Raw genomic sequence first — 27546 nt, forward strand, 5'->3', positions numbered from 1 at the left:
CGGCCATTATAACGACCCGTTAGGATTCTAAGAGGTTAATTAAAACCTTCGTTCCAGATTAGGAGCCCCAGTAAAAGCTATCGGTGATTTAATCCAATTAAGGAAATATACTTGCAAAGGTAAATACTTTAACTTATTTCCCCTATATGGGCTTGGGTTACGGTATATTAATACCGCTTGATTGAGCATTATATAATTCCATCGCTTAGGTGGTTAATTGATTAAATATGATCGGCTCATTTAAACAGTTTTGTTGCTTATAAGCCTTTGGGGGGTTTAATGACCGTTGTCCCGGATATCCTTGGCATCATTTTACGAAATGGCCACGACCATCGACATCCCGGTGTAGGCGTACACCCGGTATAAAGTGTCGACATTAAATTAAAAGACGTAGTCGTTGGTTTTTATACTACGGTTTTACGCAAACGTGGTGTGTCTATAAATCTTTAACCCGGCACGACCCGGGCTACTGTACGCATAAAAGGACATGTAAAACGTTCACAAGATTTTATTATAATTTACCCAAGTTATAAAAGAGTTTGTGCCTTGTGCATTCAAATCAATTTTAATAAACATTTTCAAATGTGTCAGTTGAATGTATTTACCAGTGTAAACTGACGTATTTTCCCCAAAAGATTAAGTGCAGGTACCTAAACGTAAATTGGCTGGTATTAGCTCCCTAGCGTCGTGATAAGTCTCGCAAGCTTGATTGCAGTATCTGATGGAACAATACTTTATGTTATTTACGATCCACTGTGGATATTCAACTTCTGTAATACATTGATATTATCACCAGAGGTTGAAATATATATTTATCTTATGCTTCCGCTGTGCATTATATAATTGTGCGGTTTGACTATATTGTTGCCAACATCGTCACGATAATCCCCCACCGGGCCCACCGGTGAGACACGTGGAAATCGGGGTGTGACATAACGTAACACTTCTTTCATTTAAAATTTTATGTAAACGTTTCTTTCATCAATTATATAATTTATTGTGAGAAAATCCGTGTAATACACGGTACTTAAACTAGTATGTTCATATAAGCAACATTTGGTTCGTGTACAACGTAATTAATCACAAGAAGTATTATAAATACAACAGCAAATCGGCAATCTTTGTTAAGTTTAATCCGTTATTTTCATTACTCGATACCGTGGAAATTGCATGGAAGCTTAGGTCGTGATTCCGTGATACTTCATAATCATGTTCATGGCTCGCACACACCGTTCGCAAACTATGATACTGTAACACCTTTGACCCTCTGTATTAGATCTGGGCCTTATTTTGACTATTTCAAACCTTGTAAATTAAAAGTTGATTTTTTTTTTAATGATGAAAAGTTTATTTAACCATAATAATTGTAACTTGGTTATAAACTAGTACTTGTATTTGTTAATTGCAATTACACTCAATGTTTTAAAAATTCTTTTAAAATGCATAACATTTTACAAGAAAATAGTTGTTTTTAGATAAAACCATAATCAGATATATAAATCTTAATTGAGATTGGATTATTTTTTAGATGAATTTGTATTTTATAGAATTACATTGTTCAACCGGTTAAACCATTTCAAAGCCTAACCCGGTATGAATAAAAAACCGGTTTTTAAAACATTGATTACACTAACATTAATCTATTTGTCTCTTTTACATTGTAGTTGTATAGTAATCAGCAGCGTCGTTGTTGCCTTAACACAAGTATCTAACGTCGCTGTTTTTCTATATCTTGATCACTTAGATGATCATTGACAGGGTACATCGTCTAGTCGAGTAGAATGTGTAAAAATATAAAACTGATGAATTGTATAATTTTAGTCCCTCTGTTGAGTAGCTACAATTGAGTATTGACCCCAAAATTTTGGTCAACAAGACCCATCTTTGGTCAAAAGGAAATCATATGGAGAAATCCAAAAGAATAAATTCAAATGCTGATGGTTAAATACTCTTCTTAAAAATTCAGTGTCTTAAAACATCTATCATCAAAATAAAAATCAAAACTACATATGTGACAGCTAAAGATCGAATTATGGGTCTCCAAACAAGAACGAGTCAAACTCTAGATAATTGTTAAAAAAAAAAATCTTTCATCTATATCTTTTAGCAGGTTTTAGTTTTTAACCTCAAGTTTCGCAAGCTATATTGTCGGTTTTTCCAGTCTCTGTGTTGTCTCACTCATTTCAAGCAAACTCTTTTCTGGCAATTCTCCACTCGGGTCAGACTCGCCATTTTTCTCCACATTATCAATTGTCTGTTCGGTTGATGTAAGCCCGTCCGAAACGGCAAGTGCTAGAACGAGATTATCCTTCTGATTAGCGTCAGAAGGCGGTGGGCTGTTATTTAGACAGTAGTTGACCACTTTAGATGATGATTTAACAGGCCATTGACCAAACACATAAGAATCAAGTATACTATTAACCAACCTTTTTGGTGAATTGGAGTTATCTTCTTGAGTTGGTGACGATTCTGGGTTTCTCGTAACCTTTCCGTGTAGCTAATATAATATATTAGTAACGAAAGAATATAAGTAAAATTAAAAGTAAAAGAATAACAGAAAAATTGGAGCTAAGAAAGAATGGTAACTTGATCAGGTGAAATTTCATCAAGCATCTTCCACTTTTCATTATGTAGATCCAGCACTTCTTCATCCCCATCTGCATATAATACCTGCAACGAATAACAAAAAAAAAAAAAAAAAAAAAAAACTCAAAATTTATTAAAGAAAAAAAGGCAAATTGGATTTAAACAATCCCAACTCACTGTTATTGGCCAATAATAATCCCAACTCATTTAATCACCAATAATAATCCGAACTATTCACTTTTGTTTGTAAAATACTCCCAGTTAAAAAAACACTAACTAGGTTAAAAATTTGCTGATGTGGCCAATAACTAGGTTAAAAAGTGAATAGTTCGGATTATTATTGGTGATTAAATGAGTTGGGATTATTATTGGCCAATAACAGTGAGTTGGGATTATTTAAATCCAATTTGCCAAAAAAAAAAAGGAGTAAAATGCCATTTTCGTCCTTGAGGTTTGGCCAGTTTTGCGACTTTCGTCCAAAGGTTTGTTTTTCTGCATCTAGATCCAAAGAATTTGAAATCTTCTCATTTTCATCCGGCTTATTAACTCCATCCATAATAGAAAAATGGATGGAGTTAACGAGCGGAAGGAAAATGGCAAGATTTCAAACCTTTTGGATCCAGATGCAGAAAAACAAACCTTTGGACGAAAGTCGCAAAACTGGCCAAACCTCAGGGACGAAAATGGCATTTTACTTAAAAACCATGCAACTAACTTATTTCCACAAATCACAGTATTCTCACCCTGTGCTTGTCATCTCTAGGATCATAAGAAAAAACAACACCTTTGTAATACCTGCCCGTAGAGAAACTTATCAATACTCAACATCTAATTTTAAAAATAATCAACAATTATCCACTTAGCTAATGTATATAACGATACTTACATTTCATCTAACGGCCACCAAACTTTTATCCTATGGCCCACCAAATCTTCACCCCATTTCTTTGGAATATCCTGTATAAGAAATCAAGTCACTAAAAGTTAACCAACAATGAATTTATTATTTATACGCACAAGATATTACTATATTTAAAAAAACATATAATTCTAATGTTACCTTGCCACCAGAACCCTTATCAGAAGAACCGGAATTCTTGATATTGCCCTTGGTGTTACTCGACTGCCTTTTGTCCTGAAATCTAGTTCTTCTTGTATCTTCACGTGAGATATCCAGATTTATATTGTTCTTATTTTTCTTTGGTCGGCCCCGTTTGGGAGTGTCTAGTTCTTTTCCCTTAAACTGAGTTTTATCGATATACTTTTGCTTCTTCATGGATCTACCATTGTCTAAAGTAATAGTATCCCTCTTGTGAGTACTGTTGGTTCTTAGGGTTGATCTGGTTACCTGCGATAATGTTTTGAATTTTGGAATAAATATAAGGAAAACATTATAACAATAAAACTTAAGAATAAAGAATTGAAAATAAACGCACCACGTGTTCACTTTCATAGGCAAATTGGCATAAGAGAGCGACCACTTCAGCATAATCATCAAATTTTGATTTTACGAGTTTCCTTATTGTTTCATGATAGGGTTTAAGCGTATCCTTACAGTTTCTCAAGACCTTTTCTGCTAATTTCCAAGAAGCAGGGGAAACAAACTAAAAGCAAAATAATAACTAAATCTTTCAGGAATATTATAATCGTAAACGAATGTTTAATAATGAAAAACTTTTGAGGGAAATATAAGTACCTGATTTTCTTGTTTAACATGAGAAATTAGAAGGGATAAAAGCTTGGTGGCAACTTCGTCACTTTCTTCAATGATCAACGTCATGATAGTTTCAACGTCTGAGAATACTGTGTGAGGGTGAGATATCCTAGATTTCATCAAAAGAAACAACAATTTTGAAATGTTCACAACTTATTAACGGATTCAAATTAAACCGTATCAAGAGCCCTCACCTAATTTTAGTTAAAAACTGCTCAAACATTTCAAGTACCAATGCATCACACTCCAAATCCAGCATCAACAAGCATGACTTAACTTTAGCAACAGACTGAAGAATATGAATAACTTTATAATAACTTCGACCGGTCACGTCTCCCAACTGCTCAAACGCCATCACATTTAACCGGAAGATTTCCTGCGTCGAAAAGAAACAATAAAGTAATAAACCATTAAACGATAAGCACAGCCTCTGTTAAAAACACCTTAGTTCTAGAAATACCTTCATAACTTCATCCTTATAAGACTGTTCCGGTGCAGTTATTCTAGCTACTTCACAAAGACACGCCGCCACTGATATTCTAACATCTATATCTGAATGCTTTATCAGTTCATCAGCAATTAGGGCTCCCATTGGAGGCACAAGTGCTCTTTGCATCGAGACGGACGGTGCTTGACCCACACGCGTCAACAATTGCTTGGTTTTCTTGAACAACAAGTTAGATTATAGCAAGTATCGTAAGTATAATGTAAACGAACCAAACAGAGCCTTGTTCATGTTCATTCGTTTAGTACTGACCTTGTTCACGAACAGTAGACGAACACAAAGGAAAATATACCGTTTTCAAAAAGAGAAAAAAAGCGTTCTTAATCCCAAACATTAGACATAATCAACTTGTTAAGCACTTGATATAATAACTATAAACATAATTATCCCAAAATAATGGACATATACGAACATAAACAAGCATATTACCGAACGTTCACGAACGCGGCCTCTATTCGTGTTCGTTCATTTATTGAAAGAAACGGTTCATGAACGGTTCGCTGAACGTTCAGTTAATTTACAGCCCTAATGTAGCATAACAAGATAAAACTAAACTAAGCTAAATATGATGCTGAAAAACCCTAATTAGAAACCATTAACTGTCTAGTTCTTCTATATACACATACATAGTGATGAATAATGAAACTAGGGTTTACAAGTGCATTGAATTCATCACACCTAATAACATAAAGTTGAATTATCATAATAATCTGAATAAAGTAAGACATATAGAAGATTAACAATAGCTTACATCAAGGAGGTCTAGAAGGTGATTGAAGGAAGAAGGGGGAAGTGCAAGGTTTTCTCCGGCTTCTTTAAGCTGTTGCTCCAGCTCGTTAACGGAATCCATTTGGGAAACGAATCAATCGGACTCAAACGGAAACCGTTAGGGGCTCAAATGATGGAAGAATGTGTGTGTACATGATTATTATTGGTGGAATAAGGGTTTCTGCATCGCTATCTATCAATTTGATGGAATCAAGTGGTAAAACCCAGGGTTTGTTCAGTTATAGCAAAACGGGCACTTTATGAGAATTTGTTTTGGAAAACCTGAAAACAACGTATTTTCAAATGAATTTTATTTTTTTAGTCTGGTAGATAGAGGGGACCTTTACACGTCTAATTTCATTTGTTAATAGTGATGTATTTAGCTGGTGAATCAGAGCCTCTGATCGAAAAAGAGTCTACTGAATGGTTCAGCGACTCCTCAAATCAGAATGGTTAAGAGCTTGAAATCTCCATTCAGATACCATTCAGATGTCGAACAAACACCAAAACCTCTGACCGAATCAGAGCCAACCTCTCATTGATTCCATTCAGATGCAAACAGGGCCTTAGCCTTACTACATCCATGACCAAGTTCTGGTGTGAGTATGTATTGATGAGGGTGATTAGTGTTGTGAAACTCGGTACTGGGGAGCGATTAATTGCCGGTTACTCACTAAATGTTGGGTTGTCAATGCGATTTCAACTAATTGTCAGATAAAATCGGTAATTAGTAAAAAACGATCAAATTCGGTCAAAACTGGTCAAAACCTTAGTATATGAAAAATCATACTTATTAATCCAACTCAGTTAATAACTTTCAAAAAATTCTACATCAAATTTAAAAAAAAATGTATATATGTAACTTTAAAAAGTTGCAATATAAAATTTCAATTTTATTAATCCCTGCTAATCCTGACTAGCAGCGCCTAACGAATTTTACAACAATGAGTGTTGTAACAGTTATGAAGTTATGACATCCCTTTATGACATCCCCTACTCAATATTATTATTTGGTTGTTCATAAATGGTTAGTTTGTTATTGGTAGTCCCAGTTTGTTAAGATGCATCATGATCCTACCCATGACTTAGATTCTTTTCACTTCACACCAATCACCAGATGTTCTAGGCACAACACCGAGTATACGTGGAGCATAACCTAATGTAACAGGTCCCTGGCACACGGCCTATATCATGGCACATAGCTCGACGCTTGGTCTAATGCATATGGCACAATTTGTTCAATATATATGGTCAAAAAAATGATAGAACGCTTGACAAATTAAAATATAAAGAGAGAACTCGTTTTAATGATCCAAAATTTGCTACAAGAAATGTTCATCCAAGTAAAAAGAGTTGATAAACAATCACACATGAAATACTTTGAGCACTTGTTACATATCTAGTGAGACTTGACATACTCCTGGACAATGTGTAGACCTTCACTTTCCTCTCCATAATCCTGCAAAATGTTCAACAAAACTCAGATTTAAGAAAACGCAAACTAAACTAAACCATCGTTTTTACAAATTTTTCATTCAAAAATACCTTCACAACAAGGCACGAGCAGCCAACAACCTTTCTTGCCTTGCCTTCCGAATCTATCTTGCACAACTGCAAAGAAACAATCCAATCAAATGACTAGGAAATATAAAAAAATTGTGAAGATGTGACAAATTTGATCCGTAACAGGTCAAATTCAACATATTTATGTATAACGGGTCAAACGAGTAATATAAAAAAAGATTACCTAATATTTATCTACTATAATAAAAGAAACCTACTTTTAGACACATGTCATTCATTCAAGGTATTCTTAAATCTATACTTATCTTATATTAACTAAATAAATAATAAATTAATATTAAATTTTATCATACTCTAATAAAATATTATCCTCAAATCTAAATTGTTAATTTAATATACCTTTAAAACAAATACCTCTCTTTCCTACTTATCTTATATTAAATATAATTTTTTTATTATTTGGTAGATTTTTCAACCCGACTATACACGTGTTTTTTAAAGATACGACGTTTTTAGTATTTAATATACAAAATTACATTTATTTAATCTGTGTAATACACATGGTTTTTAAAGATATAACTCTTTTTTAGATCTATTCAACACGTGTAATATACAAGGTTTTTAAGGATGTAATTTTTTATTATTTGGTAGATTTATTTAACCCGATTACACACGGGTTTTTAAAGATACGACGTTTTTAGTATTTAGTATACAAAATTACATTTATTTAATCTGTGTAATACACATGGTTTTTAAAGATATAACTTTTTTTATTATTTGATATATAAAATTATATTTATTTAACCCGTACAATATACGGGGTTCATAAAGATATAACTTTTTTGTTATTTAATGTAGAAAATTACATTTATTCAACCCGTGTAATACACGGGGTTCTAACCTAGTATGCAATAGACAGAAATGGCCCAAAAAGTATTTTTTTGGTGCATTAACCTCCTAAATCATTATCATTTTATTCAAAATATTTTATAATGTTTTGTGATCATATTTGAAACCTAACTAGCAGTAGAAAATTCAAGCAAATTTCCGTGTCCTAGTTAACCCAACCGGTTTCTAGCTGTACTAGAAATTACACAATTCAAAAGTCTATTTTGACCCATTACACAACCCGTTTATACGACACCATAATAATGCAAGGAAAATAAGTAGAAAAGAAACTTACACCAGCCCACTCGCCAAGGGTCTTAGCACTAGGAACGGTAATCAAGCTCACGTTGTGGTCAGCACAAAGAGCTTTGACTAACTTTTGATAATCTGGTTGGTTACAGTCCTCGGCCAAGACACAAAGTAGTGCAGCATGTTTCTCAATCACTTTTGCAGCCTCATGAAGCCCCCTGACAAGACCACCATGAGCCAGTGATTTTCTAAGCACAAGCTGCAAGGCAGTCATAGTGTCCATTGGCTCACCGAGTGCAGGTGCGGGTGCAGCTGCCTCAACTGGAACAACACCATCTTCACTGCAAAAACCAATACAGCAAACAGTGTTAATTAGGCAAATTGAAACTAATCAGACGATATAATTCAATCTTATGAGACTATGTTAGGTTAGAATATTGTATTGTATTGAATAAGAGATGTTTACTTACCCAGCCATGATTTTTGTTGATTAAATCTTCAGTTCAAACTGCACCAAAGAGTCATAGAACAACAAATCATAAAAATGTATATTAACTAAAGTAGACCTATGAACACAATAACGATCAATAGAGGCTGAGACAAGAAGATGAATACCTGTTATGGAGAGTTGAAGAAGTGCAGTCTGGTCAATATCTCTGCTGTCTGGTTGAGTTTGCGATGTTATAAAGGGTACAGATTTCAAAACCCTAATTCCACAAAACAAACATCTGGTTTATTTTAACATTGAACCCTGTACTTTTGATTCTTTATGAATTAGCCCTTTAGATTTATTTTAACGTTACTTTGTAAGTCCATGTGTTTCTTCTTTTTAGCCAAAAATTTATTAAGTAATTCAATTTTGGGCTCGATTATGTCAAATGATAAGTTTGAAAATGGTCTTCACATATGAAAATGTAGAATCATTTTTGATGTATTAATAAGTATTAATTTGTTAATTATTTCTTTATATCTAAGATGAAAATTGATTAATAATATAACAAGAATAAATAATGTCGGCTAAGATGAAAATTGATAAATAATATAACAAGAATAAATAATGTCGGTAAAGAGTCTTGGGTTGATGATCTCCTCTCATTTTTTTATCACTAATCGATAAAATGTTTTTCTAGTTAATCATTCAAGTTCTGGAAGCATAAACTATTTAGTTGTCAATCAGAGCAAAGACGGAGACATTTGATACAAACTCCATGGATGTAAATCACAATTGACACGTATTCACTAATTGGCAGCCGCTAGTCCACCGTTGTTGTCGCCACAACCAAACTCTCTTTTACTTTATTTTATTATTGTTCGATTGGTATTTGTTTGTTCGATACCTTTACCTAACATCTCTAAACCCGTTGTATCTTCTTGCAAGGGGCGGACCCAAGCCCACTTCAAGTGGGCGGGCGCACCCCCGGGGAAAAAAAATTAGTGTTAAATTCCGTTGAAAATCCCATCCGCACCCCTTGGAATTTTTCGTCCGCACCCCTTGGATTTTTCGACCGCACCCTTGAACGCACCCCTTAGGTAAAAAGTGTTATCAATTTATATTTTAATTTTTTTTGGTAAACTCTTATTTAAAAAAAAAATACTACCTAAATTATATAACTTTTAGTACCTAACTAACTAAACCCAAATACCCATACATTTACCCACTTATAATTCCTAACTAGCTAGCCCACTAAGTCTTAGCCCATTAACCAAACTCAACAATATTTCAAACTATAATAAAATAATTAAAGCCAAAAATCTTTAGAAATTCTCTCCCGCTCTCTCCCTCTCTTGCGTCCCTGCACTGCCAACGAACAACATCACCCAGCGACAACAGTCCAGCAGCCGGCGACCACCGTAATCAGCCACCATACCACCGTCGTTTGACACCAAATCTAACCGGAATCCGAACACGGGTAAGTTTCTTTGTTATTTTGATGATTTTGTTCTTTGTTATTTTGATGATTTTGGTTGATATTATAGGAGAAAAAAGGTAATAAAGTTGTTAAATAGGTTTGAAATTTTCTGTGTTTTGACGTTGTTTATAGTTTTTTAGATGATTTTTAGGGTGATTATGTTGTTTATATATTTTTAGGGTGATTACAACTAACGTTATGATTTCTAGGCTTGAATAGTTGAAAATTAAAATTGAAACATTATGTTATGGAGCGATGAACTTATGTTATATAGAGAAAGAATTGTTTAAAAATTTAGTTTTAAATAATGTTTTGGATAGATTTCAAAAAATGAAAACCCGTAGGGCGTCGACGTTTTAATTATGTTTGTAACAAAGTTTACATGTTTTTATTATTATATAAATTTAGTTTGATGTTCGTTTTTTTTACATGACCCGGCTCGACCCGATACGAACCGATTTTTTTACTCATATATCTAGGGGCCTAAAATTTTTAAAAATGTTCCGCACCCCCATGAAAAAATTCCTAGGTCCGCCACTGCTTCTTGCACATCTCTAAAATTACTTTAGATGTCCAATTTGATATTTTCTTCTAGTGATTGTTCGGTGGAATGTCCTATCATCATCATTTATTTGTTGCACACCAACTAGTTGTCTCATTGAATTTGTATATATGTAGTTACTCGATCGATTTCTGTTAATATGTTGTTATTCAATGTCATCATCACACTTATTAAATCTCGCTAATAGCAAAGGTATGGTAGGGTCTGAAGAGGGTAAGATATAGACAACCTTACCTTTACCCCGTAAAAATAAAGAGACTGCTTCTAATCAGACCCGTGGCTTGCTGCTATTCAATGTCAAAACATGAAAACATAATCTTGTTAAAACCACTAAAATTGTGTTATTCTTGGATCCATTGCATGTATAATATACATGGAGCTCATAACCTAGCATCTACAAGTAACAATGATATGACCAGTAGAATGTTCCTTTAGCTTCACCACCACACCTTTATCAAAGCATCCACCAAAGGGTCCAAAACACAAACCGGTCAAAAAAAATTATTTATATCAAGATGTTATGTAAAACTAGTGTTTTACTCGTTTTACCATTTTAATTAGTGTGGACTAACACATGAATTTATACGTTCGGTTCACTTGTTAACTAACATTGGTTCACATGTGAACCAACACTATAAATTAAACTAGGTATTTTTGTATTTAAATTCACTTGAAACTCGATGTAAATTCACTTATTTCATGTTGATTCACATACGTTTTTTATATTTCAGTTAACAATGATTTATATATGAACTAGCATTTGTTCACATGGTAACTAACATTGGTTTGTATGTAAATTTCAGAACTTAGAACAATTGCCTAAATTAAAAAGAATAAACATCGAAATTGTTTCTGATATAGACCATCAATGGAAGAACTACAGTTAATGTATAAAACCAGGAAAACAAAGCGGCATTACCAAAACAAATACATGAATAAAATTAACCACCAAAACTGCTATTCGAATTTGCAAGACAGACCACATTAATATATACTAATCCACATAGAAGGTTTGTTATGATTGTGTGATGGAGAAGTTTGTAGAAAGAGCAAAGGTGTTAAATGAAGTGGATAAAGACAAATGAAACATTAGAATCTCATATAAGTGAAGATTGAGAAAATTATTCCATTCTTTCAACTAACAATTGAGAAGCAAAGAAGCATGTGAAAAGTAGTATGAAATACTCCAAAAGTCTTGATCTTTTTCTTCCAAAAAATATGAAACTTAACTAAGATCCCTGGTATTTCACCGACAACCATCCTCGCACAAAATAAGTGAGTTGTATTTTTACCTTTAGAAATGGTAGCTTAATCCACCATTTCCTCATGGAAAAAACAATGCATCTAGTAATCTGGTATTAGTAATACAATACTGGTTGAACAAATCTTGAACTCCCAAAATGAATTGAATGGCACCAAAATGTCATCCCTCCTTGAAATACATTGATTTAGAAATAATATTTCAAAATTTAGCAGTATTAGATCATTTTTGTTACCCACCTACCTATCGATTTTTGTTAATTTTATTTAGTTTCATAGAAATGCTCAATCCTTTCGGTTCTCTATCAAATATATATATTTTGCGATAACTATTTTTTTAGAACTGCATCGAATTACCAGGCCTAATAGGGGTTGGGCCAAAGCTCAACAAGTCCGTTCGAGCCCATATATAGTAAACCTCCCCACAAGTGGTAAATACGCGTCCAACCGGGGTCGAACCCCCAACCTCCATATATTTTGCGATAACTAATACAAATACATTTTGCCATAACTAATACATCTATAAAAGTCATCATATGAGTTGCAAATAATATAATCAGAAAAAAAAATTGTTTTTCTACTCTTCTTTGAATTTCCAAGCTTGAGGTACATCCATAGGTGAAAGGCCACTCATGCTCATGATCGCAAACAATGCTAGTGACTTGGCCCGTTACCAATTCCAGGGAAAACTCACCGCCCCGAAAATTAACCATGATAAAAACCCCTGACTCATGCATGACATTTCGTCAAGAACAAATCTCTAACCACTAACCTTCCCCTAGAAAAAATTACCGAAGTATCACTAGAACACTACTCTTTGGTTGTAAAGACAAAAATCTGACCATTTTGGCATTCATTAAAAGAGAGGTAAAGACAAAAAACTAGATGTTAACTGAAAAATTTGACCAGATTTTGCTTTTGGATGAAAAAAGCAACAAAATTAAAATCACAGAGGCCTAGATTCAAAAAGTTTGAGTTTTGGACTAAAATAACAAAAGGAGTTAATTGCCCGGATGGTCCCTGTGGTTTCATGTTTTTTCACGTTTAGTCCCCACTTTTTGAAAATAGCAGGTATGCTCCCTATGGTTTGTTATTTTGTTACTCGGATAGTCCCCTGAATAGATGTCAGTTAATTTGGAATAGCAGGTATGCTCCCTATGGTTTGTCATTTTGTTACTCGGATAGTCCCCAGATTAAATGTCAGGGACTATCTGAGTAACAAAATGACAAACCATAGGAAGTATACCTGCTATTTCTAAAAGGTGAGGACTAAACGTGAAAAAATGTGAAATCACAGGGACCGTCCGGGCAATTAACTCTAACAAAAGTGACAAAACTCGGAAACCATTCTGGCAGTTTATTCTTGGTTGTATTATAAGATCACACAAGGTGACATACATCACACGAATACAATAAGATCCAAATTACAAAAGTTCCAAAATTAGCCCCTATATTATCTGCAATTAAAAAAACACAAATGGAAGACAAAAGCCTGTGTGCAATGTTTATTTATAGTCATCTGCCCCAAAAGCATATCAATTTACAGCTGGTACTCACTCTTCTTTTCTTTCTCCCCCTTTCTTCCCCCCTTAATAATTTCTCCATTTCACTCTTTTATGGTGCTGTCTTTTCTCTTTCTCTCTTTCTGCATTTCCCACTGAAGGAGGTAGACAGGGAAAAGGCTAAACCACCGCCCATCTCTCCTCCCTTATCATCTCATTATTATTATTATTTTCATCATTCATTTCCGGTAACAATCGGTTGCCATTGCCCTCTTTTCTTTTCTTTTCTTTTCTCTTTTTTTTTTATTGTTAAGGTTTACAATTGATTCCTCTTGCAAAATTCCCAGATCTGTATGTTGTTGGATAATTGTGTTTGAGAAATGTCAAAAGCGGATTCGATTCAAATCCGAGAGGTGTGGAACGACAATCTGGAGGAAGAATTCGAATTCATTCGACTTATCGTTGATGATTTTCCATACGTAGCGATGGACACCGAGTTTCCAGGGATCGTTATTCGCCCCGTTGGTAATTTCAAAAACACCAATGATTATCATTACCAGACGTTGAAAGATAATGTGGATATGTTGAAATTGATTCAATTAGGATTAACCTTTTCTGATGAACAAGGGAATTTACCCACATTTGGATCCGATACAGATACAGATACAGATAATAGACATTGTATATGGCAATTCAATTTCCGGGAATTTAACATGAAAGATGATGTTTACGCGAACGATTCGGTCGAGCTTTTGAGAGAGAGCGGTATAGATTTTAAGAAGAACAACGAAAAGGGTATAGATGTTGGGAGATTCGGGGAGTTGTTAATGTCTTCCGGCATTGTGTTGAACGACAGTGTGTATTGGGTGACGTTTCACAGTGGGTATGATTTTGGTTATTTGTTGAAGGTTTTGACTTGCAGGAGTCTGCCCGATACACAAACCGGATTCTTTAATTTGATCAATATGTTTTTCCCGACCGTTTATGACATTAAGCATTTGATGAAGTTTTGTAACAGTCTTCATGGAGGATTGAACAAGCTTGCGCAGCTGTTGGAGGTGGAGAGAATTGGGATCTGTCATCAGGCGGGTTCGGATAGTTTGCTTACTTCGTGTACCTTCAGGAAGTTGATAGAGAATTTCTTTAGTGGTTCATTGGAGAAATATGCTGGTGTCTTGTATGGTTTGGGTGTTGAGAATTGAAAAAAGTTGAAAAAAAAAACTAAAAAAAAGTTTGAAAAAATTGTGAAAAAAAATGGTAGATGTATGTTTAAGTTACAATCTGTGTTGTAATGGCATTTGGCACCACAGGTTGTATACTTAAGGATAATTAATTAAAGGTTAATATTTGATTTTAGAATTTCTGCTTGATTGCTTGGTGTTGTGTTAATATTTTCTGTAATAATTTGTGCAGTTGGCTCAATTGATGCATTGTCTTGTCTGATTTCATGATGTTTATAACCCTTTAAGTTTCCTGTCTCTTAATTGTTCTTTTCCGGAGCCGACCCATTTTCAGGCTGATGAAATATTTTGTTATCTGTCACTGGCTACAATGTTTTCTTTTCTAGATGTGGTGGCATACTGGCATGTGATTGTTTCTTATGAAGTAAATACTAAATAGCAGCTACAAATTGTATCAATAAAGCAGCTGTAAGATTGAAGAAGCAATTACAGGCATAGAAACCTATGAAAAGTTGCATATATGATAACAAAATGTTCTGTTGAATGATGTATGATTTACTCACCACTCGTGGCTGGGGTTTATCAAAACCATTTAGGGACCATGTGACCGGTGACACCAGCTGTTGCAACCAACCAGCACCTGTGTATGTGATAAACTCCAATGGCCAAGTCAACGAACAGGGTAGACGTACACGCACCTGAACAACCTAAGAAGTGCTGATTTGGTCGATGGTTAGTGCTTTTGCTCACTTGGCTTGAATTCTCCTCTTTGTGAATGATCTTTCTGTATCTGCATTGTTTGCAAACAAAAGACAGCATGAGATCAATTCTCTTAGACAGGGCGACAAAGAAGACTAAAAATGCAGTATCGCATTACTCTTCTATGGTTCGATATAATTTTAATAATTCCTAAAGATCTTATATATAATTTTATGTTACTTCGATTGATCATGGAGGAGTTCTGCTACACAACAAAACCGAAACTAGAGTGCAGCAGTAGTCATGAACCTATGTGACGGTTAAAGCTTTTCACGCGTTCGTTTAGTCTCTATACTTGTTTCAACTTTCAATGCGCATACATTTGCAACTATCAGACTATATCATCAATTAATCAAGTCATTAGAGTAATGTTTCTCAAATCAAAAGGTGAAAATGTTAAATATCTTAGCAACATATTCTACATCTAACTAACTATATGAGTTATTCTGGTTAGAATCTATACACAGATCTACAACAAAATCAGCCTGAAAACATAAATATTCAAAATTAAACAATAAATACAAAATTCAAAGGCTGTGAAAACCTGAATTGTGAGCGATTCAACAATGATCACCAGATCTGGAACTGTAATTATACCGGTCAAACTCGAATCAAACCATCTCATATCCTGGAGTTTGCTCGAACTGCACAGATCTATCACGAGAACAAAATGAATTCCATAGATTGAGAGCAATCACCGCAACTAAAACGCCGATGATGTCAGCAACGGCGTCTTTGACGGAACCACCGGCGGATTTGAAGAAGCCGAGCTCGTCGGCGAACTCTTTTGCGGCACCGGCGGTGAGTGAGAGAACGCAACCTATGGAGATGCTGCGGCGACGTAGGAGAGAGTATTTGGTGCGGGATGCGAGGAAGGAGACGATAATGGTGATGGTGAAGCAGAGAATGAAGTGTTGGAGCTTGTCGTGAGCTAGCCAATCGTCACCGTTCTCCATCTCCGGCGAAATTCAGGGCGGGGGTGACTTCACAACCGTTGTTTGACTTCAGTTACAGTTTATCGTCTTTGGGTTAATAATATATTTATAGTGTTTGGTAAGGTGTAAACGAACCGTTTTAAAAGGCATGTCTTCTTAGCCGCGAAGCAGCCTGGGTCATTTTCGAGGGACATTTGGGAGAATGGACGAATCAGGGATTTAATCCCGGGTTCGAACCTGACGGGGGCAAGGATTTACGAATTTCATCCGCTTCGCACGCATCAGGGGGCACAGTTTCATAGCGGTCGAGAAGTCGGACCTTGGACATAGCCCTGAGTAGGATGTGTTTACATGTGAGATTCTTTGCCGTTCAAAAAAAAAATTGTTTAATACACCAATGAATACGAACAAGAAATTCCGTTCGGTTATGTTAAATGAACTATGTTCGTGAACGTTCGGTTATGTTCGTTCGTGTTCAATAGTTTTACATTTTATTCAAATACTTCAAAATTCTCACTATTAAAATATTTAGTAAATAATAATATATTGTATATTATTACACATCTTTTAACAATTTAGGGTTCATGAATGCTTGTTTGTGTTCATGAAAGTTTGTTTGTGTTCGTCACCTAAAATTAACGAAAGAACACGTACATTTCCTTGATGAACAAACACGAATGGAAAATTTTGTTTACCAAGTGTTCAGGAGCAGTTCGTGAAAACATTTATTTCCTTAACGAACGAACACGAACAAGACCTTGTCCGTGTTTATTTGGTTGTGTTCGTTTCCAATGGTAGTGTTTGGAAAAGATTATCTTACGACATGCTACATCAAGTTCCCCCTTTTCGGTTGTTTAAAAGAAGCAAATCAAACTGGTTGATAATCGTTAAACATATGGTTTAACACGTAACCTCCCAGAACATTTTATTTAAATAGCTATATTGTTTCTAATATAATGTAATTGTTGTAATCAGTGACACAAGTTATTCATAAAAAAACATAACCTCTTAAGTCTTAAAAAATGTTAAAAGTCTAATATTGGTGTTTATAGTATGTGAACTATGTGAGACAAATGATAAAAACATTAGTCCCGGGAGGGGTTTTATCAACGTCACGTCACACATGGGCTTTAAGGCCTCTATCCTTAACTTGAAGGGTGTGGGATAAAGCTCCCTCAATGCATATAGCACCCCCTTAATCTTGACCAACTACCTCAATCAAGCCAAAACCCCTCGTTACCATGATGGAGCCTCATCAATGGCGCCCCTAGTTAAATTGGTGGGTGTGGGTCGATGGCGCCGGGTGGCGCTATAGGGGCTGAGGTGACCTTGGTGGCGCCTCCACACCCTCCGGCCTAACATTGAAAATAACCAAGCAAAAGAATAAAGAACTACTTTTACTGTTGGATTCAATTTGGTTCACACAAGATTCAAACTATTCTTCTCTCTTATATCTGAACCATATAATCAGTTCATCTTACTAATCAACTCATTTATTTGATCTTCACGGTTCCCAGAATCACCCCCATCCCTGAACGGTTTTTTCTTACCCTGCAGCGCCTTCTCAGGCTTGTTCAGAGTAAAAGGACACAAAACGTTGCTAACTTCCTTGAAATGTGGGCCTACATTTGCAATCTCGTTTACGATATCTTCAACGCATATAATCTTGTGCTCACCAAGTGCCTGGAAAAACCATCAAGCAAGGTGAATATTAATTAAAAAACTTTTATATAAGTAGAAACAGTGTGACCTATAAAAGCTAGAAGTACCGATTATAACCCATTAAGTCATGAATGGGTTGATCCGCTTTATTGTTAATGTTTAGCCAAAAAAATGGTTTATAAAACAAACCTAATGGCTTGAAATTTGAAAGTTGAATAAGTTTTATTTTAAATGATAAAACAGGGTAGGGATAGTGTACATTAATTCAGAAGTGTGAGAAGTGTATTATAACACTATATAACACCATATAAACACCGTATAACACTATGTAACACCATATAACACTATGTAACACTATATAACACTATACATCTATCATAGACATGCTATCAGACAAAATATAGTGTTATATTTGTTATATAGTGTTATATAGTGTTACATAGTGTTATATGGTGTTACATAGTGTTAAACGGTGTTTATATGGTGTTATATAGTGTTATAATACACTTCTCACACTTTTGGATTAATGTACAGGATCCTCTACCTGATAAAACATATAGAAACAAAACATATACCTGTTCAATGATGTTATTATCTGTCAAAGGGTATATCTGCTTGTTAATTTTTGCCAGCCCCTTCTTGTATATCAGCTCGTTTACACTCTTGAGATTCGGATACCTTTAAATTGTCGGAAGAAAAAACAGAACACAAGTTTTTCATAAGACAGTAAGACAACGCAAAAATTAAAAATATTGAACATTGTTTTTTAACAGGACTTGATAAAGTTACAAGATTATAGATGGTCTTACCCGTAAGTCACATACGGTTCAACTTTTTGTAAGATATCTAATATTCTGTCGTTTGCTTTAACAAAAACACCGGTGAACATTCGCCTCAGTCTCAGAGCGTACAAAAGTTTCCTTGTCTGAGGATGCATGTCGCTTTTACTATTAACAAAAAAGGCCACGTAAGATACAGAAAAAGAAAAACAAAACAGAAAAAAACATCACCAGTGACATACCCTTGAATACGCATGATGAAAAGGAGCTTCGATCGGGACAAATCAGATGTTTTAATCGGTTGTTTTGCCCGATATTTCATTTTGATAAGATCAGACTCCTGAATAAATACAAAAGCTTTTGTTAGTTCCATAAAATGGGAATTTGGTGCAAACAGGCATCTTATAAGTGTTAGTTAACTTAATTTAGCAAGGGTTAGTTAATAATCAGAAAAAAATATATATATATATATATAAGATAAAAAGCTAAGTTACCCTATCGCGGTATTCTCTGATAAACTGTTCGGGCTTCTTTATAACAAAATGATCACTTTTTGACCTCTTGACCCGTTGTTCCAACTGCTCTTTTCTTCTAATTGCCCAGTCCTCGTTGTTTTTCCGTTTCTTCAGAACTATCTCTGATACGTAATCAAGAGGCTTTGATTCCGCTTCAGCCATACCTGCAAAAAGCATACAGAAAAAATATATATATAAGAAATTTGCATAGTAGCATGTGTCCCTAGATATACACTATACAATCCCATGTAGATGATACTCCCTAATCACAAATACATATAAAAATCATAAACAAAGAGGTCGTATGCCTCGGATAACAACATAAATATCCCTATTTTATAAACATGTAGTTTACATAGAAATTAAACAACATTGGAATCACTATCTATATCTGCACTGGAAATTAGGGTTTCGTTAATTTTCAACGAATATGAAAGAGAGAAGACATGATGAAGGTTGGAAAGAGAGAGAACTTACCGTAAGGATTCGAGAAGCTGAGGCTGAAGTCGAATGAAAAGGGAGAAGTGGTGAAACTGCAAGAAGAAGAAGAAGAAGAAGAAGAAAGAGGGAAAAGTTTAGGTTACTCCCTGCAAGGCCGTATCAGCTACACCTGGCCCATTATTCGTTGAATTTGGCCCAACCTATTTATAAAAAGTTAAAAACCAGATGAGTACAAAACCGGTTTCTTACACAAACCGAACCGGTTTTGGCCCAAACAGGTTCGGGTTAGAAATCGTTCTACGATGAAAAACGTTGGAACCTATCATACTGGTTGGGGTCAGGTTTCAAAACCGATTTGGGGAAAAAACGGGTCGTTTACATTTTTTTTTCAAACCGGGTCTTAAAGATGAAACCACGAACTGGTTCCAAACCGGCAGTTAGGTCGGGCCCAAACCAGTTTTTTCACCAGGTCAGTCCGGGTCGGTTTCTGGTCATTGGGTCCTAACTGATTTTTTTACACATCGGATTTCTCGAATTTTTTTTTAAATAAATTTGAACTAAAAAAACTTGTTCAAATTCATCTGACTTGACTAAATGGAACTATGAAGAAAATAAAAAAAATATATATATATATTTGTGTATATATTTCATGTCGGTTGGATTTGAAAATCACAAACTCAATTAGTTTTGAAAATATTCTTAAAATTTAGTTAGATTTTTGTTTTTCAAATCCGATTCAAATACTCTTTCACCTCTAGATAAAAATTCGTAACTTTTAATTACAATCCCATGGAAAACGGGACTTTTCAATTTTCATAACAAACAAAACATATTACATATTGTATGATTTTGTTTGATTCTTGAATACATCTCATAGAATATAGAACAGAGGTAAGGTTTGTTTACATTTCATTCTCCCCATACCTAGAGGGGGCAATCTTGACCCAAAGCCTTCCAAATGGGTCAATTTGGGTTGCTTTTAAAATTATATGAGTTGATTTGGGTAAGATATTTTAACTAATTGGGTCATAATGGGTCACTTGAAATTCCATCTTGTTATTTTCAGGTCAAAGCGGGTCGACAACATTAAAGAAATGGGTCGATGTCGGTTAGTGTCTTAAAGAAACGGGTCGGTTCGGGTCGGGTTTCGGCCCGACACGGGTTTCTGCACGGACGGGTTTCGGATCGCAACAGGTTTTGGGCCGGCACGAGTTTCCGCACGAGACGAGTTTCGGGTCGGGACGAGTTTCGTACCGTTTCGACGCGAACCGTTTCGACGCGTACTGTTTTGACCCGTACCGTTTCGACACGAACCGTTTCGACCCGTACCGTTTCAGCCAGTACCGTTTCGACCCATACCGTTTCTACCCGTACCGTTTCGACCAGTACCGTTTCGAATCGAACCGTTTCGACGGGAACCGTTTCGACCCGTGCCGTTTCAACCCGTACCGTTTCAACCAGTACCGTTTCGAATCAAACCGTTTTATTGTTTGTGGGCCTTTAGCGGGTATGGTTGTCGTGTCGTTTAATTCTTGACACATTTTTACCAAATCTTAAAGTATACTCAACCAATTACTCATTTTGAATGCATCAACAATCAACCATATCAACTCAGATTGATTTAAAACTATTAAATTCTTAAAGGGTATAATGGTCCGCAATTTGAAACCATGACCCATTGTTATAAACAAATAATTTTTCAAAAATTTAAAAACTACATATTTTATAATAATAAAAAAAGTGCTTGTGAGTCATTCTAAAACTTACTCATAATCTCTCTAGAAGTGAAAGCAAAACAGAAATCCTTCTATGAATTACCTTTATCATAAAAAACTAGACATCACAAATAGCTAGTTCATTGCTCATTGTTACATTCTCTATCAGTTTAATCGAAAGTTTTCTTCAAAATGTCTGGCCCGTGTACCCGAACCCATTTGCGGTTTACTTCTCAGCACTGGTTGATCCGCGATGTGTAGCCGTCTGACTCTCATCCCGTTGTCTTTCTTGTTTGTCGGAAGCTTGTTTGTTCGGGCTGTGTTCAACAGCAGTGCTGCTTACATGCTGTTTTGTGTCATCTTCTTTTTGCTCTGAAACTTTCATATTTCTTTGGTTTTTGGATTCCGTTACAATCTCCTTGACGGTTCTTTCCAAGCTGTCTAATCTCTCTTTTACCTCCAATAATTGTGGATTAGATTTTAGTACTTCTTCTTCGGTTGCCTTTATCTTCTTGGACTCTTCAATTCGTCTCTTTTCTAGTTCCTGCAAAAAAAAAAAGTTTATTTGACAAAAAAAAAATAACTAACGAATATGAAAAGATTAAAGTACGACGAGGGGAGTTCATTTACTGCATCCATTTTCTTCATTTCGTGACGAGCATATTGAGCAACTAAATAAACAGCTGTCACAAAGAAAAACTAGAGATAAAACAAAACTTGAAAGCTTATATATGTATGTGTGCATATGTATATGTTGTGTGTGTATACAGAGAGAGAGAGAGGGAGATACCGAGTGAAGGCAAGCAAACAAAGAAGAGCTGAACCAGATGAAAATCAAGCCTGAGAATTAGACACTAAAAAGTATTAATAAAACACTACCTCAAGTGTGCAACAGATTCATAGGACCATAGCTTGCAATCGCCTAATAGCATATGCTTTTTGAACTATAGTGTTTGGTTCATCATCAATTTTGTAGATGTTAAAATTTTTCATAAGGTTTGACCTTTCATATCAATTATTTCAGCCTTTTATTAGTAGTCTAGATTCTTGCTATCTTCAGTCTTCAAATTCACTGATCTAAATAAACGATAAGAAATTAAAAGAGAAAGTATCATCGGTTGTCCTTTGCGTAACAGAAGCTGTTCAGTGATTCGCTTATTTTGTCAACTGAAATCTGGTGTGAGAAAAATATAGGAAAAGAGAATTTCTCCAAAAAATTGAGTGTAAAGATCGATTTATTTTCTGGTTTATATATTTATTTGACTATTTTGGGATTTAACGGGTACGGTTGTTGTTTTAATCGACTATTTTGGGCTTTTCTATGTTCAGTTGCTATGTTACCACCTTAACAGAGTCACTTGGTAATAAGAATGGATTATGAAGCGTCCAATTTTCAAGATTTTAGTGTATTAAAGATGTAATGCTTGGAGGGTCAAGTTATTCTACAAAGGCTTCTAATTGTAAGAAGTGTAAGAAGGATTTATAGAGTGACAAGTGTCCAATAACCTAAAAAAACCCACTACATCACCACCAAAAACCTAAACACCCACCCCCACCCAAAAACCTAAACTCCTTCTTACACTTCTTACAATTAGAAGCCTTTGTATTTGATCCTAATCCGTGTGAGAGATATAAAAAATGATTTTGCAATGTTTATATGTTAACCTAATAGGTTTATTCGATCTATATTACATGTGTTTCATGTAACCTTTTTTTTTTGTTTTAGATTATAAACTTATCTAATCTCAGAACACTTAAAAGAAACTTTTCATTTAAGCTTCAGCACTAAATCGTATAGGAGTTTTATAAGTAAAACAACTAAATCATATAGAAGATTAGAATGGTAATTTATGGCATTCAGAACATTTACAAAGCCATCAATTTTCATCTAGAACCAAGTCATGACACAAACATTGAATCGTTACAGCATTTGCAGGTCTAAACATAAAGGTTTGATCATTGTAATTGCTACTATACATACACATGATCAATGTTTGCTGGCTGCATTAAAGCAGCAAACATTCTTATGAGTAGAACAAAAGCCCAAATTTAGTTCTCAAGCACAAACAAGTCTAGGCGTCTAGCAAACAATCGATAAAAACGAGTGCCATAAAGTGCAGAAAAAAGACAACATGCATAGTAAATTTTCATCTATCCAATTGCATGCCAAGTGTTCGACGAAATGCCTAAACCAAATCCACATCACTAACCTAGCCAAAAAGCACATAAAAGTAAAAAAACAAACAAGAAGAATACCCGAATTTCTTCTTTTTCGGAGGAGTGGTGAAGAGAATCTTGGCAGCAGTCATGAAATCAAGCTTATCGAGGTCTCGATACGAGTCATGATGAGTTAAACTATTAGAACTCTCTCCATTCTTGTTTGATTCAATAATATGTTTACTGTTGTTTGTGGATAAACATTTGCTTCTGAATCTTGCAGATGTTACTATCCCTATTCGCCTACCAACCCTTCCCAGAAGCATCATACATTAACTAACTAAATGATGATGTCACCAGCAGCAACATATGCAATTTGTATGTTTGTTGCTTACTCTCTGCTGCAAATATGGAATCAACTCAAAAGTCATATTTATGAAACAAACGCAATTGATTTAACAGAATAAGATTAACAATAACGTAAGCTACATAGAATATGAATGAAAATATCGACAACTTGAAACCCTAATTGACAGCTACCGAATAGAAACCCACTAAAATCGGATAAATAGTAAGTACGCACCTGATGATTTGGAAGAAATCAATGGAGATTGATCCTGTCTGTCTGGTAGAAATTGAAAATGTTTTTCAGTTTTTTAACCGAGAAATTGGAAGTGATGAACAAGAAGACGATTTTGTGAAACCTTTTTTTTTTTTTTTTTATTTTTATTATTATTATTATTATTTTTTGTAATTTAATCATCAAATCATAGTTGTAGACTTGTAGCATGTAATTTTTTTTGTTTGCTCACTATTGTGACATTTTATTTTACTAGATCAAGTAACAAAATGTCTTAACTTAGTGGGATTATCAACAAGCCTAATGAATAGAGTGGGTACAATGGGTTAGCACAATGAACTTAAGAACGAGTCCGAAGCATATCAAGCAAGCGTATTAAGGTTAAACGGTTAACTCGTGTATATATACGAGTTTATCCCTTCACGACAATCAATCTTATTTGTCATGTAGAAAATATACGCTTAGCATCTCATCTTTCTTTGAGCTAGCTTCTTCCTAGTTAGCTTTATCGCTTCTTCCCATGTGGAACAAGCTTCGCTTGGATAGCTTCTTCATCACCTTGAGTCATCTCCTTCATAGTTTTCATCTCTCTCTTGCCATTCATACATGGCTGTATACACCATAAGCATCATATAAAAATCATAAACAAAGAGGTCGTATGCCTCAAAACATCATAACCCATGTAGATGATACTTCCTAATCACAGATACATATAAAAATCATAAACAAAGAGGTCGTATGCCTCAAAACATCATAACCATTATTAATCATAAGGATCATAAATCTTTTTCAAACCTCAATTAATGATCGGATAACGCCCATGATAACAACATAAATATCCCTATTTTACAAAACATGTAGTTTACATAGAAATTAAACAACATTGGAATCACTATCTATATCTGCACTGGAAATTAGGGTTTCGTTAATTTTCAACGAATATGAAAGAGAGAAGACATGATGAAGGTTGGAAAGAGAGAGAACTTACCGTAAGGATTCGAGAAGCTGAGGCTGAAGTCGAATGAAAAGGGAGAAGTGATGAAACTGCAAGAAGAAGAAGAAGAAGAAGAAGAAAGAGGGAAAAGTTTAGGTTACTCCCTGCAAGGCCGTATCAGCTACACCTGGCCCATTATTCGTTGAATTTGGCCCAACCTATTATATATTATATATTATATACTATAATTTTGTAACATTTGTAGGCTATGCAAGTTGTACCTTTTGCTTGATTGATGTTTCTTTGTAGTTTGTGGACATTTTTACAGCTCATAACCACTTCCTCTCCTCTGTTTTACTCATTTTACCCCAATCTCATACACAGTTACACACATTAGAGAGGATAGAGAGAGAGAGAGAGAGAGAGACCGATGAAAGGAAGAGGAAACTGGCCACCCAAATCCGATTGGGGGGGGGGGGGCGTACGCTATCCCTACTCGCTACTGGAGGACGAGGGTTCCATTAGTGATGTCGTTTCGGCGACGGTTGTTCTGTTCCCATGGTTCAGGTGGTGCACGACGTCGGTCGACGGCGGCGGCTGAAACTGGAACTAGGGTTCCGGTGGTTTCCATGTGCAGATCTGGTATATACTAAAAAGCAAGTTGAGATTATTGGTTTTTCTTACTCTTTTGACCTACGGTTGATGTTTCAAAACAATTTAATTTTTTTGAAAGGTTTTTTTTTTTTTTTTTTTTTTTTTTTTTTTTTTGCTAAAAGTCAGTTACTTAGTATGGTTATGTTTATAAATTTTTTTTTTTTTTTGCTAAAAGTCAGTTACATAGTATGGTTATGTTTATAATTTAGCATATGTAAAATTTCTAACATCTATGTTTTTTAACTAGAATGGGTAACAACACTGGCACGCTGAACTCATTGCTACTTTTGCCATTGGTCAGGTGCTCTTTTATTTACATTACTTGTATGAACTATGAAGTTTTAATTAGATTCTTGAAATTTGCAGAGGAACCAAGATATTGTTCATGCTTTTGAAAGGAATCTTCTTCAAGTCACAGATGGTGGTTGTACGTCTTTGTTTAGAGTTTGTAAAGTGTGTTGGTTGTTACGCGTCTCACATAGCGTGGCGATTGGATTGCGCTTTATTTGGTCTTCCTTTTCCACAAATGGTTATTTGCGTTTTCCACTGAATCTAATCTATGTTAACCGAGCGAGTCTGATTGTGATAGGTAAGCGATTCATACCATTGCATGTATTTTGAATGTACGATTATCGATATTCATTTCTTATCTGTATCAGCTTTTGGCGTTTAGATCTCTGTATATATTTGGTACTTATGAGTTGATTCGGTTTGAATTTTTTGTGGTTCATTTGTTTCGTCACTGAATGGACATTTGTTTATGCCGTAGGTGTGGTTGGCAACAACTATCCAAATTTAGGACGGCGCTACTTCATGGCAACCACTAGATACCTCCGATTTTACTCAATCCGCACCTACTTCTAGCCACAATCCCTTAGATTTCTAATTTTACCATACACTAATAGGAATTCTTTTGTTCCCTTCAAACTTGAACAATTTTACATTTATGGGGTATAATTTACATTGATTTTGCTGGATTATAGGTGATTTCTAACTCTTGCATAATAATAGTCAGGTCCTTAAGATGCTCCAATTCAGTATTGCATACGACTTCCATAGAACGATTCAATTCAATGGGAACTGAAGGTACTTCATCCTACATTTTTTTTTCTGTTGTGTTTGATGCTTTTACAAACAAAAAAAAGTTTGAATAACAATAACAGTTTGAAGATATAAAAGAAGTTAATGAAAATTTTTATATAAAAATGACAAGTTTTGTGATTAATAGCATTTGACGTCAGGCTAATATATTTAAACTTGCAGATTGATGATGGTACCTTCTTCATCGCCTCAGAACTCATCAACTCGACGAAGATCCTCATTGTCGCCTTAGAATACCCATTATCTCAATAGGGCGATGTACTTCCTATTTGTAAATGATGTTACCGTATGTGATGTGCGATTAAAGGAAACCTAGATTTTTTTCCAACATTATGCTAGGCGATTTCTCATTGTCAACATAAACAATCCCATGACGCTCATAGATAATTATGATAGTTTCACTTATAACCTTAGCCAGGTTTCCCATTCTTTACCTATGTCAAAAGTTAGTAGATACAAGTACAAGAAACATGAATTACGGAAGGTTTTTTTTTTATTTTTTATATCATAACCTGTTTATATGGGAACGAGTCATAGAATTACTCATATGGGTCAGTTTTTGTATCAGATTGAATGTAGCTACATGTTTTGTGTCCAAAATATCGCTTTCTTTTCCATTCTAGCTATATGAATGTCTCATGTTTGTATACATTTCATGTAGCTTT

The 27546-nt window shown here is 35.0% G+C and overlaps 7 protein-coding genes across 20 annotated transcripts; 2 read left to right on the forward strand and 5 right to left on the reverse strand.

The window, feature by feature from the left end:
- Nucleotides 1–1922: 1922 nt before the first annotated feature.
- Nucleotides 1923–5868, reverse strand: LOC110880033. Its single transcript, XM_022128584.2, has 11 exons — nt 5557–5868; nt 4761–4964; nt 4495–4676; nt 4283–4409; nt 4023–4190; nt 3647–3934; nt 3473–3543; nt 3330–3381; nt 2587–2670; nt 2427–2497; nt 1923–2336 (listed from the first exon to the last, which is right to left on the reverse strand). Exons 1-11 carry the CDS (start codon nt 5653–5655, stop codon nt 2141–2143), a joined length of 1542 nt encoding a protein of 513 aa, XP_021984276.1. The 5' UTR covers nt 5656–5868; the 3' UTR covers nt 1923–2140.
- A 965-nt stretch (nt 5869–6833) lies between these two features.
- On the reverse strand, nt 6834–8968 carry LOC110880034 (40S ribosomal protein S12). The gene is made up of 5 exons (XM_022128585.2): nt 8850–8968; nt 8705–8742; nt 8281–8575; nt 7119–7184; nt 6834–7032 (listed from the first exon to the last, which is right to left on the reverse strand). The coding sequence occupies exons 2-5, from the start codon at nt 8710–8712 to the stop codon at nt 6973–6975; spliced, it is 429 nt and encodes a 142-aa protein (XP_021984277.1). The 5' UTR covers nt 8713–8742; nt 8850–8968; the 3' UTR covers nt 6834–6972.
- Nucleotides 8969–13328: 4360 nt separating this feature from the next.
- On the forward strand, nt 13329–14838 carry LOC110880035 (probable CCR4-associated factor 1 homolog 7). The gene has a single exon (XM_022128586.2). The coding sequence runs from the start codon at nt 13849–13851 to the stop codon at nt 14668–14670; it is 822 nt and encodes a 273-aa protein (XP_021984278.1). The 5' UTR covers nt 13329–13848; the 3' UTR covers nt 14671–14838.
- LOC110880036 lies at nt 14448–16642 on the reverse strand. 2 transcript variants are annotated; one of them, XM_035977974.1, is made up of 3 exons: nt 15953–16642; nt 15213–15439; nt 14448–14585 (listed from the first exon to the last, which is right to left on the reverse strand). In XM_035977974.1, the coding sequence occupies exon 1, from the start codon at nt 16362–16364 to the stop codon at nt 16020–16022; it is 345 nt and encodes a 114-aa protein (XP_035833867.1). In that variant the 5' UTR covers nt 16365–16642; the 3' UTR covers nt 14448–14585; nt 15213–15439; nt 15953–16019. The 2 variants fall into 2 exon arrangements, with proteins under 2 accessions (XP_035833867.1, XP_021984279.1); XM_022128587.2 differs by lacking the exon at nt 14448–14585 and having other exon boundaries at nt 15107–15439.
- Nucleotides 16643–17720: 1078 nt separating this feature from the next.
- LOC110880037 (60S ribosomal protein L7-1) lies at nt 17721–19933 on the reverse strand. The gene is made up of 6 exons (XM_022128588.2): nt 19777–19933; nt 19279–19463; nt 19027–19124; nt 18815–18952; nt 18581–18683; nt 17721–18026 (listed from the first exon to the last, which is right to left on the reverse strand). The coding sequence occupies exons 2-6, from the start codon at nt 19459–19461 to the stop codon at nt 17811–17813; spliced, it is 738 nt and encodes a 245-aa protein (XP_021984280.1). The 5' UTR covers nt 19462–19463; nt 19777–19933; the 3' UTR covers nt 17721–17810.
- A 1592-nt stretch (nt 19934–21525) lies between these two features.
- LOC110880038 lies at nt 21526–25542 on the reverse strand. 9 transcript variants are annotated; one of them, XM_022128593.2, is made up of 7 exons: nt 25408–25542; nt 25181–25236; nt 24196–24237; nt 23712–24013; nt 22246–22295; nt 22086–22138; nt 21526–21999 (listed from the first exon to the last, which is right to left on the reverse strand). In XM_022128593.2, exons 4-7 carry the CDS (start codon nt 23939–23941, stop codon nt 21682–21684), a joined length of 651 nt encoding a protein of 216 aa, XP_021984285.1. In that variant the 5' UTR covers nt 23942–24013; nt 24196–24237; nt 25181–25236; nt 25408–25542; the 3' UTR covers nt 21526–21681. The 9 variants fall into 9 exon arrangements, with proteins under 9 accessions (XP_021984285.1, XP_021984281.1, XP_035833868.1 ...); XM_022128589.2 differs by having other exon boundaries at nt 24196–24802; XM_035977975.1 differs by having other exon boundaries at nt 24196–25099.
- LOC110880039 lies at nt 25492–27386 on the forward strand. Of its 5 annotated transcripts, none has more exons than XR_002559168.2 (5): nt 25492–25768; nt 26028–26081; nt 26147–26369; nt 26550–26866; nt 27044–27386. XR_002559168.2 is itself a non-coding variant. In XM_035977977.1 (5 exons), exons 1-4 carry the CDS (start codon nt 25654–25656, stop codon nt 26642–26644), a joined length of 438 nt encoding a protein of 145 aa, XP_035833870.1. In that variant the 5' UTR covers nt 25625–25653; the 3' UTR covers nt 26645–26866; nt 27044–27386. The 5 variants fall into 5 exon arrangements, 1 of the variants encoding a protein (XP_035833870.1); XR_002559169.2 differs by having other exon boundaries at nt 26028–26076; XR_004868165.1 differs by having other exon boundaries at nt 25519–25768; nt 26796–26866.
- The last annotated feature ends 160 nt before the right edge of the window (nt 27387–27546 follow it).

The sequence above is a fragment of the Helianthus annuus genome, chromosome 9 (genome assembly GCF_002127325.2).
Source record: "Helianthus annuus cultivar XRQ/B chromosome 9, HanXRQr2.0-SUNRISE, whole genome shotgun sequence".
Classification (NCBI taxonomy): Eukaryota; Viridiplantae; Streptophyta; class Magnoliopsida; order Asterales; family Asteraceae; genus Helianthus; species Helianthus annuus.

Coding starts and splice junctions, on each gene's coding strand:
- LOC110880033 (XM_022128584.2), bottom strand. CDS start 5,655: ATGGATTCCGTTAACGAGCTGGAGCAACAGCTTAAAGAAGCCGGAGAA. Junction 4,191..4,282: donor ATGTTAAACAAGAAAATCAG/GTACTTATATTT, acceptor TTTTGCTTTTAG/TTTGTTTCCCCTGCTTCTTG. Junction 3,544..3,646: donor ATAAGGGTTCTGGTGGCAAG/GTAACATTAGAA, acceptor TTTCTTATACAG/GATATTCCAAAGAAATGGGG.
- LOC110880034 (XM_022128585.2), bottom strand. Junction 7,185..8,280: donor CCCTTGGCGAGTGGGCTGGT/GTAAGTTTCTTT, acceptor GTTTCTTTGCAG/TTGTGCAAGATAGATTCGGA. Junction 7,033..7,118: donor GCTCGTGCCTTGTTGTGAAG/GTATTTTTGAAT, acceptor AACATTTTGCAG/GATTATGGAGAGGAAAGTGA.
- LOC110880037 (XM_022128588.2), bottom strand. CDS start 19,461: ATGGCTGAAGCGGAATCAAAGCCTCTTGATTACGTATCAGAGATAGTT. Junction 18,953..19,026: donor TTCATCATGCGTATTCAAGG/GTATGTCACTGG, acceptor TTTTGTTAATAG/TAAAAGCGACATGCATCCTC. Junction 18,027..18,580: donor ATAATAACATCATTGAACAG/GTATATGTTTTG, acceptor TGGTTTTTCCAG/GCACTTGGTGAGCACAAGAT.
- LOC110880039 (XM_035977977.1), top strand. CDS start 25,654: ATGTCGTTTCGGCGACGGTTGTTCTGTTCCCATGGTTCAGGTGGTGCA. Junction 26,370..26,549: donor AGCGAGTCTGATTGTGATAG/GTAAGCGATTCA, acceptor TTTATGCCGTAG/GTGTGGTTGGCAACAACTAT.
- LOC110880036 (XM_035977974.1), bottom strand. CDS start 16,364: ATGGAGAACGGTGACGATTGGCTAGCTCACGACAAGCTCCAACACTTC.
- LOC110880038 (XM_022128596.2), bottom strand. CDS start 23,941: ATGATGCTTCTGGGAAGGGTTGGTAGGCGAATAGGGATAGTAACATCT. Junction 22,296..23,711: donor CCGAAAAAGAAGAAATTCGG/GTATTCTTCTTG, acceptor TCTAATTCTCAG/GCTTGATTTTCATCTGGTTC. Junction 22,000..22,085: donor AAATGAAGAAAATGGATGCA/GTAAATGAACTC, acceptor TTTTTTTTGCAG/GAACTAGAAAAGAGACGAAT.
- LOC110880035 (XM_022128586.2), top strand. CDS start 13,849: ATGTCAAAAGCGGATTCGATTCAAATCCGAGAGGTGTGGAACGACAAT.